General features: G+C 45.6%; 1 protein-coding gene across 9 annotated transcripts in view; it reads left to right on the top strand.

Moving 5' to 3' along the window:
* Positions 1-15,609, top strand: part of Xpnpep1 (X-prolyl aminopeptidase 1) — a 58,649-nt gene extending 43,040 nt beyond the window's left edge. For all 9 annotated transcript variants that reach the window (XM_006992307.3, XM_006992309.4, XM_015985929.3 and 6 more), the window contains 7 exons: positions 6,181-6,252; positions 7,569-7,629; positions 9,106-9,175; positions 9,985-10,158; positions 10,527-10,603; positions 11,401-11,499; positions 15,082-15,609. In XM_006992307.3, the coding sequence (XP_006992369.1) occupies positions 6,181-6,252; positions 7,569-7,629; positions 9,106-9,175; positions 9,985-10,158; positions 10,527-10,603; positions 11,401-11,499; positions 15,082-15,210 (682 nt within the window). In that variant the 3' untranslated portion in view covers positions 15,211-15,609. The remainder of the gene's footprint in view (positions 1-6,180; positions 6,253-7,568; positions 7,630-9,105; positions 9,176-9,984; positions 10,159-10,526; positions 10,604-11,400; positions 11,500-15,081) is intronic.
* Positions 15,610-16,144: the final 535 nt, after the last annotated feature.

Genomic DNA, 16,144 nt, shown 5'->3' with positions numbered 1-16,144 from the left:
TAAAATTTTTTAGATAATATATACCCATATGCCATATACTCCCATATACTCTGTTTCCTGGGATAGATGATTTGTCCCTTTTCTTCAGTTGTCTCATTTGTCTTGTGTCCTTCAGATTCCTTAACCTTCATTCTCCTAAAAGACAAAAACAAAAACCTTCCCCCAAGACTAATTTTGGGGATGTTCCTTTTTGGCAAGTTATTATCTGATTAAATGAAAAGACATGTGTTACAGGTACAAGTTAGTTTAAATTGGATGTTCATGCTGGTTGATGAACTATCACCTCCTCTAATTAAGAGGTTTTTCTTGTTCAAATCGAACCTTTATCAATTTTGATGGTATCCACAGCTTATCTTCTCCTGTAGAAACAAAAGCAAAACCTCGTCCCCAACGTAATACATACCCTGGCTTCCATTCTGAGGTCAGCACATCCTTAAAGTATATAGGCTGATTTAATTCTGTAGTTTTTTCTATTACCCAATGTCTCTCTGCAGCTGTTGTTCCTTTCTCATTGGCATTCAGAAAATTCAAAGTTAATAGAGCATTATGCAGTCTATTTCTGGGGGTTTTTGTTACTCCTTTCTGTTTATTTAGCATATCCTTTAGAGTTCTGTTTGATCTTTCTATAACTGCTTGACCTGTAGGATTATGTGGTATACCTGTAATATGCTTTATTTTGTAATAATCAAAAAACTGTATCATTTTAACAGAGACATATGATGGAGCATTGTCAGTTTTGATTTGTGCAGGTATACCCATGATGGCCATAACTTCTAGCAAATGAGTGATTACAGAATCAGCTTTTTCAGAACTCAAAGCAGTTGCCCATTGAAATCCTGAATAAGTATCAATGGTGTGGTGTACATATTTCAATTTTCCAAATTCTGCAAAGTGAAACACATCCATCTGCCAGATTTCATTTCTCTGAGTACCCTTTGGGTTACATCCTGCTGGTAATGGTGTTTGATTATAGAAAGAACAAGTAGGACATTTCTTTACTATTTCTTTGGCTTGTTGCCAGGTTATGGAAAAATCCTTTTTTAAACCTTTACTATTGACGTGATGTTTTTTATGAAAGTCTGAGGCCTCCAGCACATTTCCTATCAATAATTTATCAATCTCATCATTGCCTTGTGCTAGAGGGCCTGGCAGACCAGTATGAGATCGGATGTGAGTTATATATAAAGGATGACTCCTTTTCCTGATTGTATCTTGTAATTGAATAAATAGTGAAGTTAATTCTGAAGCATCAGGGATAAATTCTGCAGTCTCAATATGTAATACCACTCTTTCAGCATACTGAGAGTCAGTTACTATGTTGAGAGGTTCTGAAAAATCCATTAATACCAACAGAATAGCATACAATTCTGATTTTTGCACTGAATTATAAGGACTTTGTACCACTTTACTTAAATTTTCTGATTTGTAACCTGCCTTTCCTTGTTTGTTGGCATCTGTATAAAATGTACAAACTCCAGATATGGGTTTTTGCCGTACAATTCGAGGCAAGATCCAATCAGCTCTCTTTATAAAATCAATTCTGTTGCTTTTGGGATATTTGCTGTTAATTTCTCCCAAAAAATTACTGCAAGCTCTTTGCCAAGGTTCACTTTCTGTCCATAATTTTTCAATGTCCTCCTTAGTTAAAGGTACGACAATTTCTGCTGGGTCTATTCCTGCTAATTGACGAAGTCTCAATTTTCCTTTCCAAATCAAGTCAGAGATTTTTTCCCCATAAGTTTTTAATTTTTTATTTGGTTTATTTGGTAAAAATATCCATTCCAATATAATATCTTCCCTCTGCATTAATATTCCAGTAGGGGAATGCCTAGAAGGTAAAATAACCAAAATGCAATCCAGCTTTGGATCAATATGATCCACGTGCCCTTCATGTACTTTCTTTTCTACCAAGGCCAATTCTTTCTCAGCTTCAGGTGATAATTCTCTTGGACTATTTAAGTCCTTGTCACCTTCTAAGGTTTTGAACAAATTAGTCAGTTCATCATTTTTTACCCCAACAATAGTTCGTAGATGAGAAATATCTCCAAATAATCTTTGAAAGTCATTAAGAGTCTGTAGTCTATCTCTCCTAATTTGCACCTTTTGGGGTCTAATTTTTTGTAGCTCTATTTTATATCCTAAATAATTAATAGAATCTCCTCTTTGTATCTTTTCAGGAGCAATTTGTAATCCCCAGCAAGGCAAAATTTTCTTTACTTCTTCAAACATTCTTTCTAAAGTTTCTGCATTTGAGTCAGCTAGTAAAATATCATCCATATAATGATAAATTATAGATTTAGGAAATTTTTTACGTATCACTTCCAATGGCTGTTGTACAAAATATTGGCACAGAGTTGGGCTATTTAACATTCCCTGTGGGAGGACCCTCCATTGGAATCTTTTAACCGGTTGAGAATTATTATAAGTAGGCACTGTTAAAGCAAATCTTTCTTTGTCTTTTTCTTGTAAGGGTATTTAAAGAAACAGTCTTTTAAATCAATAACTATGAGAGGCCATCCTTTTGGTAACAGAGTAGGCAAAGGAATTCCAGATTGTAGAGAGCCCATCGGCTGAATTACTTTGTTAATTGCTCTAAGGTCTGTTACCATTCTCCATTTACCAGATTTCTTTTTAATAACAAATACAGGAGAATTCCAAGGGCTGGTTGACTGTTCAATATGCTGAGCATTTAGCTGTTCTTCTACCAGCTCTTCTAAAGCCTGGAGTTTCTCTGTTGTTAAAGGCCATTGCTGAACCCATACAGGCTTGTCTGTCAACCATTTTAAAGGTAGAGCTGTTGGTATTTTTGGAAGATTATCAGTTGTTGTGCCCTGTTCTTGTATAATATGGATGGCTGGTGACCACTCAAAATAATGCCTTCTAATATTTCTCTCAGAAACATGTGCTAGTTTATGATTTGTTTCTGAGATTGGAGGGATTTTAATCTGAGTATTCCATTGTTGCAACAAGTCTCGACCCCACAGGTTCATAGCTATGTTAGCGACATATGGTTTTAATTTTCCTCTCTGTCCTTCTGGACCTATACATTCCAGCCATCTTGCACTCTGTTTCACTCCAGATAATGTCCCAATTCCTAACAGTTGAACGTTTACCTCTTGAAGAGGCCAAGCTGGATGCCAAAATTCTGGTGCAATTATGGTAATGTCCGCACCTGTGTCTACCAGACCAGACAACAAAACACCATTTATTTTTATCGTTAATTTTGGTCTCTGTTCATTAATAGAAGTTTGCCAAAAAATTTTCTTTATGTTTTCTCCTGAATTTTCTATTCTCTCTTTTTCATCATCCTGACCAGCATGATTTATTCCAATAGTCATTTGGTTATTTAATCGCTCAGAGCAGGGATTTCCTCTACAGCTGCAGGAAAGGTTTGAACTGGTTTTGCTATGGGGGCCTGCATGAGGCCCCTCCGGGAGTTTCCCGAAAACTGAGGCAAAGGATTACCCTGTCTGTCCTTTGTTGATCTACATTCGTTGGTCCAGTGTTTTCCCTTACCACACCTTCTGCATACTCCAGAAGGAAGGGGCATTCTGTTGCCATTGTTCCTTGAAGAAACATTGCTTCTAGGAATGACCTGTTTACAGTCCCTTTTAAAATGTCCTTGCTTTCCACACCCAAAACATCTAACACTCCTCAAACCTTTTGAAATTACTTCTCCTACCCACGTATCATCATGCTCATCAGCCTCAACATTAATTGTTTCTCTAATCCAATCTTCCAAAGGTGCAGATCTTGCCCTTAACGGCCTGATTATTCTTTTGCATGCTGCATTCGCATTCTCAAATGCCAAAGCTTCAATTATTGCCTTACTAGCTTCTGATCCTGAGACCATTCTGTTTACTGCTGAAGCCAGTCTTTCTAAAAAATCTGTGAAAGATTCTTTTGGGCCTTGCATAACCTTTGTGAATGACTCAGGTTTTTTTCCTGGTTCATCAACTCTGTCCCATGCATTCAAGGCTGCCATTCGACATAAAATTACAGTTTGAACATCATATAAACATTGTGTTTGTATTGAAGCATATTGGCCTTCTCCAATAAGCTGATCCTGACAAACTTGTATTCCTTTATCCCTCCATTGTGTTTCTACGTTTCTAGCTTCATCCTTAAACCACGTTAGAAATTGAATTCTCTGGCTGGGTTCCAGAACAGCTTGTGCAAGGTCCCGCCAGTCCTGTGGTATAATCCTATTATATGTTGACCAAGAGTTTAACATTTGCTTTACATATGGGGAATGCATGCCATAAGATACTATTGCCTCCTTAAACCTTTTAAAATCCATCAGTTCAATTGGAGCCCAGATATTTTGTGTAGCCATTTGATCAGGCATCTGCTGTACGGTTACAGGATAAATTAAGGATGACTGTGTGAAAACAGGCTTTCTTTCTGTAACCTTATGATCCAAACTTGAACCAACTTCACTGTTAAAATTAACAGGTTTTTCTAAAGCTGTTATCCTGGCACTTAAATCGACTATCTTTTTAAATAGTAAAATGAGAATAAGCATGGTGATTAACTGCATAATTCCCATAATACTAATCTTTTCATATAGTTGTTCCATTGTCAGACTGCCTAAAATTTCAAACAAAACCCAATTTTCTTCCAATGTACACAGGAAACCCATTTTTTTAAATGTGGAAAAAATTTGTCTTTTAAATAGTTTCCTTTATGACTTACCAAATCTGCGTAGAACAGTAGAAATCCGAGCGAATTTCAAAAGAGCCACCTAGTGTCCTAGGTGTGAATCCAGAGAGAGAGAGAGAGAGACAGAAACAGAGAGACAGAGAGAAAGCAAAAGCGAAAGTGAAAGCGAAAGTGAAAGTGAAAGCGAAGGGGTAGCCGGCTAAAGCTTAAAGCCAGCCACTTGTTCCCTCTTGAGCCGAGTCAAGGCTTGGCTTTACAGGCAGGGGCCCTGTTTAGCAGGGCAGGCCTGAGCTGTTTGTAGCACTGGCTTTAAGCAAGCAGCTCACAGTCCAGCCTGAGCCCAAGCAGACCTGGGCCGGGGCTAGGGAGCCGGCTGCTCCGGCTAGGGAGCCGGCCCCAAGCAGTTTTTAATGGATTCTTGTCACGTTGGGCGCCAGATGTAGATGTAACCAATCGTATTATTAAAATAAGAAACACAGAGCCAAGGTAAAAGAGAAAAGCCGAGAGGTCAGAGCTCAGAGATAAAATCTTACCTCCTGCAGTGCTCCTAGCTTCCCCGAGAGAGAGAGGTACTTCCTGTGTCCCTGTTTAAATAATCTTTCTGTTCTGCCTTCTCATTGGTTGTAAACCCAACCACATGACTGCCTCATCACTGCCTGTAAGTACCGCCCTCCAGGTCTTAAAGGCGTATGTCTCCAATACTGGCTGTATCCCTGAACACACAGAAATCTACCTAGCTCTTCTAACCACCACGCTCTTACTATGGCTCTAATAGCTCTGACCCCAGGGCAACTTTATTCATTAACATAAAATTAAAATAACATTTCAGTACAAATAAAATATCACCACAGCTGTCTTCCCTTTGGACATTTCCCAGCACACTGGTACTGTCTAGAGTATGGGATGGGGAAGGTAGGTCACTTTTCACAAAGAACCTCCTGATCTTTGAAGAGTTTCCTTACCCACTACTTTCCCCAGGGGAAGGTAGGGTCTCTTAGCACAGAGATTCTTGGGAGGGTCTGGAGCCCTAAGACTAGTGAGCTTGTCATGGACATTGGCTGATTACTTCCCATCCCTGGAACCCACGCTTAGACTCACTGCTTCTTTTGTCAGGGTTTTTATGTTGTCTGTCTGTCTGTTGTTTGAGGTAGGGCCTCCCTGTTGCTCAGGCTTGTCTTAATTTGTGGTCCTCTTGCCTCAGCCTTCTGAGGATTGCATCCACACTGGGTTCTGTCGATTGTTCTTTTAAAGTCATCTCTCAAATACTTTTGTTCTAGACACCAGCACCATTGATCCTTTTTCTGTTCCACTTCCTTAGTTGGGAGGCTAGGCTGCAGAGTCTTTGAATGGTCTACAGAACAAGTTTTAAGACCTCCAGGGCTTTACAGAGGAACCCTGTCTTGAAACACCCCAAAAAAAAAAAAAAAAAAAAAGAATAGTTTACAATATTCATACCTTCTCAGATTTGCCAAGTGATCACATTTTTGGAATAACTAATTTTTTTATTAACTTTGTTAGGCCGGTCCCTGAGACGAATAGGACCCTGTCCCTGGATGAGGTGTACCTCATTGACTCGGGTGCTCAGTACAAGTAAGTAAACCGGGGCTGCTGTAGAACTTGAGACTGAGTTCAAGGCCCAAGTCTGAGGAGCTGGATAAGCTGTGCCAGTCTGGCTGAGTGCACCCAGCTGCTCACCCATCCCTCGCTGGCCACGGATGGATGGTTTCTGTCTTATTTTCGTTTTTGACCTCTCACTGAAAAAGCCCAGTTGGCTGTTCCTGTGAAGGATGATGGAACTGTGTAGTCCTTGGCTGTAAATTGGTAAATTGTGAAATAAGAACTGAAGGAAAGCGAGGCCTTGGGAACCTGGGAAGCTTCCTGCTCCATCCCAGAAAGTGGTTGCCAGCTCCTGCTTGGAGCAGCCTTGGGGCCCGGGGAAGTAAGGGCTAATTTTGAATGTGAGGGTGTGAAATAAGGGCCTGACTGACCCTCCACTTCTGAACTTGTCTTGCCTCTTTTACAGCTGTCCACTTTAGCATTTTTTTTTTTTTCCCTCAGAAGAAAGCTGAACTTCGCTCCCATCTCATTGCTGAGCCCTGAGAGGAGCCAGGGTAGATAGCGTGTGCACTGTGTGCACAGAAAGGCGCCTTCCCCACTGCAGCTGGAGGCCAGCTGTTACACGGACTCAGCCCGTTCCCGGTGACTGCATCTGGCCTTAGGCTGCGTGGGGATCTCTTGGTCATAGCATAAATTCCCCTCTCTTCGGAATGTTATGGGAAGATCCTGGAAATTATATTTTGGTGTGATTAATGTGAACTAGTGTATGTTAAGAGAGGCTTCTGGGTAGTTTTAGGGTCTCGGTTCGGTAATCCCTTTGCTCTCCAGCAGCAGGAAATGGATTTTGCCTTTCTTGCTACAAGTACTTATTACAAGCCTCTGTGTACATGGTCTTTGCCCTCTTCGTCATAACCTGGTGATGGCTGTCTCGTGAAGTAGCTTCACTGTATGTACCAAGAATAATGTATGTCAGGGCCCATCCAGTCCTATTCTATCAAGCCAAGTTTACATTCACACTTTTCCTTATCCTTTATAACAATTTTATTGAGACAGAGTTCACCTACTCTAAGTATAAAATCAGTTTTTATGTAAAGTTGTGCACCCATTGCCACAGTCAGTTCATGGGAGGGTTAGGACAGATACACCTTTCCAGTTCTCTGGGCGGAGCTGGGCTGATGGCTCAAATGGTACCTTCTTAACCTTTCAGGCAAAGGGGTTTTCCACAGTGGGTTGTTTCCCATGCTCTTCCCACCAGCTCTGTGTTTATAGTTTCTCCACGTACCCATCTGTTTCATGGTTGAGAAAAGGTTACTTTGACTGGAAAAACTTTTTTTTTCTACTTTTGAAAGGGACGGAACCACAGATGTGACCCGGACCATGCACTTTGGGACCCCTACGGCCTATGAGAAGGTAATGTGAAACAGAATCTCCAGGCCCTCTCTGCCTTCTTAAAAAGACACTGCTTTTCTCAAAAGGGGTTGCATAAATAAATAAAAATTATAAGTGGGTAGTAAAACGCTCATTTTTGTGGAGTCAGGCTTATCGGCTTTATGAGATCTGTGTAATTAATTACTGGTGGGTAAGACATTTGGAGGAAACTTAAAAGCATGCTGTTAAGGTCAAAGCAGCCCAAGTTCACTTCAAATAGCTTTGGCCTTCTCTTTCAAGGGAGGGGCGGTGAGAGGCACGCTTTGTCAGCAGTGTCTGGACTCTGAAAGCCGCCCTCGCTGTTTCTCAAGGTCAGCATTCCGCTTTACAGCTCCCCTCTCAAGGGACTGTGGAATGATGGACACTGTTTAGTTTCTGCTCTGACCACTTAGAAAGGTAGCGTAGAGCTGTGAGGTGGAGCGCTCCCTGCCAGGGGTCTGGCCCCTGCTTAGATCTCTGCTGTACTGACTCTGTGGCCTTGAACAAAGTGTTCATTGTCTGTAAATGCGGGCACAGCAGGGGCCACCTCCTGGCGGCACATGAGGCTCTGGGAGCCTTGACGTCTGCTCAGCCAGCACAGGCTGGGTCTCAGAGTGCTGGGTCTGAGGGAAAGGGTGTTTGTCACAAGGTGGCTGGAGAGCTTTCTCGGGCTTGGTGCTCTGGCCTTGCCAGTTGCAGCCACCCCACCTGGAAGATTTTGGGCCTTGTGTGCAGGATCCATTGGCTGTGATTGGATAGAGGAGGCTCGGGTGTCAGTCCTTCCCGGCCCCCTGCAAGCCCCTGAGGATTGCATGGTGGTGAGAAGCCCAGAGGCCTGGCTGCCAGGCCAGGGTCTGCCACCTGTGAATGGTGGCTGGCCTGGTGCTGAGGTGTCTCAGTCATGAAGGTTTTGCAGGGTGTGCTGACTGGTGTAAATGTTACCTCATCTCACATCTTCCTGACAGCGTGTCAGAGTGCTTCAAGGGAGGGCCCGGGTGACCATCTCTCTCCTGCTGCTTTAAGTTTAATTTCAAGATTTTTCTGGCAGCCGGGCAGCGGTGGCACACGCCTTTAATCCCAGCACTTGGGAGGCAGAGCCAGGCAGATCTCTGTGAGTTCGAGGCCAGCCTGGTCTGCAGAATGAGATCCAGGACAGGCACCAAAACTATGCAGAGAAACCCTGTCTCGAAAAACAAAACAAAACAAAACAAAAAACCCCAAAAAAACCAAAAAAAAAAACAGCCAAACAAACAAACAAACAAAAAAAGGTTTTTCTGGCAAATTGGTACTGTGGCTGGGCTTTTTGGGTGGGGATTTTTTTTGTTTTTTGTTTTTTGTTTTTGTTTTTGAAATCACCTCGATGTTCTCTGTAGTATCGCCAGACACTTTAACAGCCGAGGTGTTTTGAAATGCTAGAAGACTGTGTGGGGTTAAAATGCCTGTCTCCTGCAGTCGCCTTCTGGGTTTTTTTTTTGGCAGGAATGCTTCACATATGTCCTCAAAGGCCACATAGCTGTGAGCGCAGCTGTTTTCCCGACGGGAACCAAAGGTAGGTGGTTTGTTCTGTAACATGGCAGGCTCATGGTTCAAACATGTCTGAGTTTGGGTAGAAAAAAGTGTATCCTCCATTTTGTTTTGTCAGTCTTAGTCCAATTCTGGCCCAGCTAGGCTGTGCAGGATACCCCATGGAGTGAGTGCCTCCCACCCTCCCCCATCCCCAAGAGCCAGGCTTAGGGTGGTTCTCGGTGTCAGCTCTGACCAGTAACAGAAGTGATTGACATGTGTGGTGCAAACTGGGCGCAGAGGCCTCAGGCCCGGAGTGGGCAGCCGCCCGTCTGTCTTTGGCGTGGGCCAGCACCTCCTCTGATGGCCCTTGTTGGATTTATGTCACTGGGATCCTGACTTGAGATGTATTCTGCTCGAGCACTGGTGGATGGGGCGTTGGACTACAAGTTGCAAGACCCCGGCCTTGGCTCTGGCCATCGGTGGGCACTTGCTTACCTTCCTTAGACTTGGTCCTTTCATCGTTCATGCCTGCCATTCTGCTTGTAAGACTCTCATGCTTAGAATTCTGAAACCTTAAGCTCCCAGGAAGGAATGTCCATGTCACCCAGTGTAGCCTTAATCTGCAAGAAGGTGTCCATCTCCAGCCTGCTGGTGCAAATGATCCCCTGGCTTTAGACTGAGCTCGGACTGGCTTCTCAGTATTTTCGGTTGTTAGAAAGTTCTTCCTTGTGCTGAGCTTAAATCTGGACTCTTGAGTAACTTTCGGTTTCTGTTTCACCTTCTTGAAGTCAAACATAATCCATCTAATCTCTAAAGTGCTGCATGAATATCAGGTGTCCCTTTGTCTTTCAGGTCATCTCCTAGACTCCTTTGCCCGCTCAGCTTTGTGGGATTCTGGCCTGGATTACCTGCACGGAACAGGACATGGCGTTGGCTCTTTTTTGAATGTTCATGAGGGTCCTTGTGGCATCAGCTATAAAACATTCTCTGATGAGCCCTTGGAGGCTGGCATGATTGTCACGGATGGTAGGTGTTCCTCATGGACAGGGCATATGGGAGTTCTTTGATGTTTCTTATGTTTCAGTTATTTTAAAGGAAATTGGTAATAACTCTTCCCTCCTTGGTCATCTTGAAATGACAACAACCTTTTTCAGTTATCAGAGTGATTTGGGTCTGGATAAGAATGTAAAAATAGGGTCTTTTATAGACATTTTGTTTGTCTTCAAGGTCGCACTGGACACACTGTAGTCTGCTCTCTTACATTACCCAGTGTTTGCAGACAGACCTCGGTGCCGCATCACTGTGTCCTGTTGGTACACAGTGTGTGGGGGTGGAGCGGACCCTTCCCCCTCTCTTCTCTGGTGGGCTGCCTCTCACTGAGTTCTTTGTTCTAGAGCCTGGGTATTATGAAGATGGGGCTTTCGGGATCCGCATTGAGAATGTTGTTCTGGTGGTTCCCGTGAAGACCAAGGTGAGTGTTCTTGTATTTGCTTAAAGATTTCCTACTCTTACTGTGGGAAGATGCATATTTGTGTCTTTGGAACCAAAATGTGCCATAGTGGGGCCAAAATGGAGCTTCCTTCCCCTCAGACCAGGGGTTTTACCAGAAGCTTCTCTCCTCTGTAAAACCAGAAAGGGACAGAGGCTGTAGCTCAGTGGTGGAGTCCTGGCTAGGCACAAATGAGGTCCTGAGTTCTGTCTACAGCACTATCAAAAAAAGAATAATAACAAAAAAATCGTAGTGAATGGATGAGCATGAGATTTGGGCTGTGTGGGTAAAGACACCTGCCACCGAGCCTGGAGACCTGACTTGGATCCCGGGACACACATGGTGGATAGTTGTCTTCTTACACAGACACAGAATTGGAAAAAAAAAAGCTTAGTAAATAGGACAACATAGGCTAATTGATTTGGATGGTTGATACCAAGTAGAATCTCAAGAACCCAAACCAGAGATTCCCCAAGTCCGGACACCCTCATGTCCTGTGCTCACCTTCTCCGCTGCAGCGTACATTAGCCTTACGGAGGTGCCCCGTGGGAGCGCTTAGCACCACCGCTAGTCCCTGGTAACTGAGAGGTGTGCCCGCAGTGCCGTGGGAAGTGGTGTCAGCTGCCCTTGTGTTTCTTGGTTGAAGATGGTGCCCTGCTGTCTACTGGTCAGCTCTCACATAGACATTTCTCTGAGGTTGCCGGGCTTGGTGGAGGAAGCTCAGCCATCCACTGTGCTAAAGGCGAGTGTAACCTGCTGTTTCCTCTCTTGTCCTACAGTATAATTTCAACAACCGAGGAAGCCTGACCTTTGAACCTCTAACTTTGGTTCCCATCCAGACGAAAATGATAGATGTGGATTCTCTTACTGATAAAGAGGTAACAGGGAGTCTTGGGGTGGAAGTTTGGAGGAAATGTTAGTAAGGGATGGAGACTATCCCCTGTTCCATTCCATGGTTCCATTTAGAGTTCAACTTCGTCTGAAGTCCTCTGGGACTAGTAGCCAGTATGTGCTGGGCTCTTAGCAGAGGTAGTCCCATTCCACAGGCCGTGGGGCCCTAGTGCTCATGGGTAGGCACAGTGGGCCATTGCTTTTCAAGAGAAACAGCTCCACTCTTCCTGTTCAGGTGCACGGAGGCAATGCATCAGCTACTTTTGTGTCCTCAGGAGCTGACAGAAGCAGCTTTGGGGGAAAGGTTTGCTTTGGCTCAGTTTCAGGAGATTTGGGGCCATCCTGTGGGGAGGGCATGGAGGAACAGCTCCATGAGTGAGAGGAGCTGAGGCCGAGTTTGTGACGGCTGGAATGTGTAGCAGAGGTTTTCCATGTTTCAGTGGACCAGGAAGCAGTGAGAAAGACTAGAACCAGGGACCAGTCCCTGACCTTTGAGGACCTGTGGTTAGTGACGACTCCTGCCAGCTAATAGACCCCACCTCCTAAAGGTTCCATAGCCTCTGAAAGTAACGCCACCTCCTGGGGTACAAACAGTCAAAGCAGGAGCTCATGGGCTGCATCTCAGAGTCCTCTTGAGCAAACACGCATCCATCTGTCTTTCCTACAGAGAGCCAGGTGGATGTGACCATGCAGGAAACACTAAGGCGACAAGAAGCAGGATCTGTCGTGAGCTCAGGTTCATGTAGTTGAGTGAGGTCGTCCCAGTCTGTCTGTTATGGCTGTGGGCACCTTGTGTGGCACCGTGGGGTTCACTTACCAAGCTCACAGGGCTAGAGGGATCCAGACCTTTCAGGTGGTACAGGAAGTCCCCAAGCCTCTAGGCCAGAGAAGGTGGCAGGCCAAGTACCTGGAGTAACGACTGAGGGACCAGGCAGGTGATCCAGGTCAGGGAAGAGACAGGACCTGGACAGGGCAGGAACAGTTAGCCAGCCAGAGCAAAGCAGGTTTTCATCCAGGAAGCTGGAAGCCAGGACATAAGCTCCATGGCGAGGTGCAGGTGACTGATGGGAACACACTGGGCAGGAAAAGCGCAAAGACACTGTAGGGATCAGACACCTGAAGGAAGCCGCAGGCCCTCCCAGGGCGCTGGTGACTTCTGGTGCAGGGTGGATCTTCCCTGGGGTCTGCTTGTGTCTCCTCAGCACTGAAGAGGAGGGAAACTGAGGACTCAGATGCTCTCCAGGGAGGCTGTAGAGTGGGGTTCACCCAGCTAGAAGCCTCCTGTGTGTTTGACTTAACATGTGGGTTACTGAGGAAGTCCATCCGCTTCCTGTTTAGCTTAGCTTTCCTGTGTGCCTGGGCACCTCTCTGATTATGGTGCCGTGGTGCATTTATGTTTGCAGAACACTTAAGGGGCCTGGCCATGCTGGTTTGTTCAGATTGTGGGTAGATTTAGAACAGGATGCTCAGGCTCACAGCAGCCTGGTGGCCTGTGTCTCTTGAGTGGGAAGAATCCTGTCTGCAGCCAGGAGCCCCTCCCCACCCCACCGGAGTAACGCTGTGGAGCAAGGGAGCGTGAGCGCACGACGGCGTGAGAGCCTCCTGCTTCGAAGCTCTGTGTCCCACAGGGACCTGTGCCTCCTGCAGCGTCCTTGCTACACTTTTTTCAGGGCCTCATCAAGGCTCTCGAAAGCCCAGGGCTTTAGTTTAGGACCGGGAAGTAGGTTACACAGTTGCCCTGACTGTGTGTGGATCAGGAGATATTTGTCCCAGGTGATGTTCCACTTTATTTAGGGAATGAGGAAAAGGTAAGCAAGGCTGTTTTTCCCTGAAAGAGTTTGACTAGTAAGACTCACAACCCACTTTGTGAAACTTGACACAGACCACTGGAATCTGCCATGTCCAGTGGCTATTTATATACCTTGCCTGGCCAAATCACCAAAGGATTGTTGTGGGCAGCTCCCCTTTCTTTGGGTCAGAAGCACGTTTCCGTGGATATAGTGTTTGACGTACCAGGTGGAGTGCTGTCTCACTGTTTTAGCAAAAGGCCCCTTTCTTGTATAGCACTTCATAGGCTAGGACACCATCTTTTCTGAAGGAGTGGTCGTAGCTCAAAATGAGGTTTGTCCTCTGTTCTTTTAAAATACCTGATCATTGTACTTCAGTATCAGCCTGCTCTTGACTGTCCCTTTAGGGGTTCTTTGGAGTAGGTCTACCTTTTCTCACCAGATGGCAGCAGAGGACCATAGTCTGATTTGAATTCGGTCACCCGCAGACATCAGGGCCATGGGGTATTGCTCAGTTCCTGTTCAGTCATTTTACATTATCTTGTCTCTCAGCCCTCAACCAACAGGGCGTTAGGAGTGCCCCTTTGCCCAAGGTTGCCACCCTCCACCCCCCAATACTGAGCTGTTTCCACTGCTGGCAGCCTAAAACTCCGTTTGGCTTTGTTGCAAGCACAGGCACACAGCGCTCCGCTAGTTTTGACACCCTCCCCAGCACTTGCCCAGCTGTGGCAGGGCTAGTTTGCTTTTATCAGTGGGCACTAGGGCCCTGGCTCTGTCAGAGCCTGTTGACAGCAGCACCCCGTCTGTTACCTTTGGTTTATGTGCCCATCTCGGTCTCTCGGGCAGGCTTTGGTACCTGGTGCAGACTGTTCCCAGAGGCCAGCTCCTTTATGAAAACACAGCCTCCCTGAGTAGCATGTTGCTCAGTTGCTACAGCCAGACCAAAGGCAGTTAGGCATATGGTCAAGTCCATGCTATGGACATTGTCCTCACTTTCTTCATTCCCTTTTCCCACCACTCCCAACAGGAGAGGATTTCACTCTTGGTGCCCGAAACAGTCCTTCTGATAGCAGGTCTGGAGTTAGCAGTTCCCAGGCACCAAGTTCTGCCAACATTACTGTTTAATCCTTTTTAAAAAACTCTGTGGCTCTGGTGGCTTATCCACAAGGGGCTAAGAGTCAAGCTTGTGTCCAGCGCTGCTCTGAAGAACCGTAGTCCTTGACCACCAAAGGCTTTGTATCCTCTAGACAACTGCAGACCAGAGCCACCTGGGCTTAGCTGATGCTCATTTATCAGCTTTAGTGGGTAAGGACAGGAAGCTGAGGAGCGTCTGGTCTCAGCAGGCATCTTTATAGCTGTCAACGTTTGTTCAGGTCGGTCAGTACCCTGAGCTAGTTTGGGTTAAGTCCACATGGCCTGGTAAGGAGCTTTTAGCTTAGTGACGTGATCAGTGGATGTGGCTTCCAGGTGTCCTGACAAGGGGAGCCCTGGTTACAAGCTGCGCTGCACTCAAGGAAGCCTAGTACCTTGGCTTGCTGCCAGGTTATTTTTGGTTCCCTCACAGTCACTGCTAGTTCAGGTTGGCACACTACACTCTTCAGGGAGCATTTCACCAGAAGCAATGCAGCCTGTCTGTTCCCAGGGAAGCAGACAGGAATCTGGGAGCAAAAGGACAAGGTTTGTGCATCTTTCCTCTCAGCTGTGACCTTAGCACCTGGGCCTCTCACTGTTGGCCTGTGTAGCTTTTCAGTAACAGTATGGTGTCCTTTTCTTCCCCTGCAGTGTGACTGGCTCAACAGTTACCACCAGACCTGCAGGGACGTGATTGGGAAGGAGCTGCAGATTCAGGGCCGCCAGGACGCTCTCGAGTGGCTCCTCCGGGAGACGGAGCCTGTCTCCAAGCAGCATTGACGCCTCCCTGCACTCGTTTTGTAGGATGCTCTGGGGGAAGGAAGGAACACGGCGGACCCCGACTTCCTCCTCCTTACCTCTTCCTCCCGACTCCCCTTTTTACTTTTAGACACTAAGAAGAACTGAAACTCTTCTTACCCACTTTGATATTTTCTTGCAAACAGTCTTTTATGAATTTTTAATTGTTGAGAATGAGCCAAGAATAAAATTGCTATGCCAGAAGGAGGGGACCCACAAAGCTGAAGACTTGACAAGGGGAGGCACCCGTGCCCTCTGGCCAGTGATGGTGAACACTGAGTGCTCCATGATGGTCTCGTTCCAGGTGCTAGTACATCAGTCACGGCCACCTTGATGTTCATGAGACCCTCTTCCGATCAGTGAATAAAGACATCAAAACTCTCCTCTGTTTTGGCTGTCTCTTTCCCCAAGGTGCTGTCTCCCAGTAAGTCAGGCAAGCTGATTTCCATGGCTGCTGATCAAGAAACACACACAATCCCCCAACCACACAAAACACAAGCAAAAGACCAAGGAGTCAAAAATATGCCCAGACTAAGCAAAGGACACTGAAAGTCTGCAGAACACCATTGAGTTCACTTTGTGTTGGCCAGTGACTCAGGGCATGGGCCTGCCTGAGGTGTGGTTACTATACCCAGAGAGACTCCATTAGAGAAAGCTGATTTTCCCTATCCCAGTGGGTATTTTGAGACAAATTCATTTCTAATTAAAAAATTTCATACATGCATTTAATGTATTTTGATCATATTTACCCTGTGCTATTCCCTTTAAGTTCTCCCAGATCCCCCCGCCCCCACCCAGGGTTTTAGTTTTTAGTGCATGGTTCCCAAAAGGGAAAAAGGAAAACAGAAAAAACCATTACTGGCTCTTTAAATCTCATAGGCATTACTTTGAAGGAGGAAGTCTTTCAACTCTTCGT

This window comes from Peromyscus maniculatus, chromosome 1, assembly GCF_049852395.1.
Source record: "Peromyscus maniculatus bairdii isolate BWxNUB_F1_BW_parent chromosome 1, HU_Pman_BW_mat_3.1, whole genome shotgun sequence".
Classification (NCBI taxonomy): Eukaryota; Metazoa; Chordata; class Mammalia; order Rodentia; family Cricetidae; genus Peromyscus; species Peromyscus maniculatus.
Note: the sequence above shows the minus strand (reverse complement) of the source record. Positions and strands in the feature narration are given on the sequence as shown.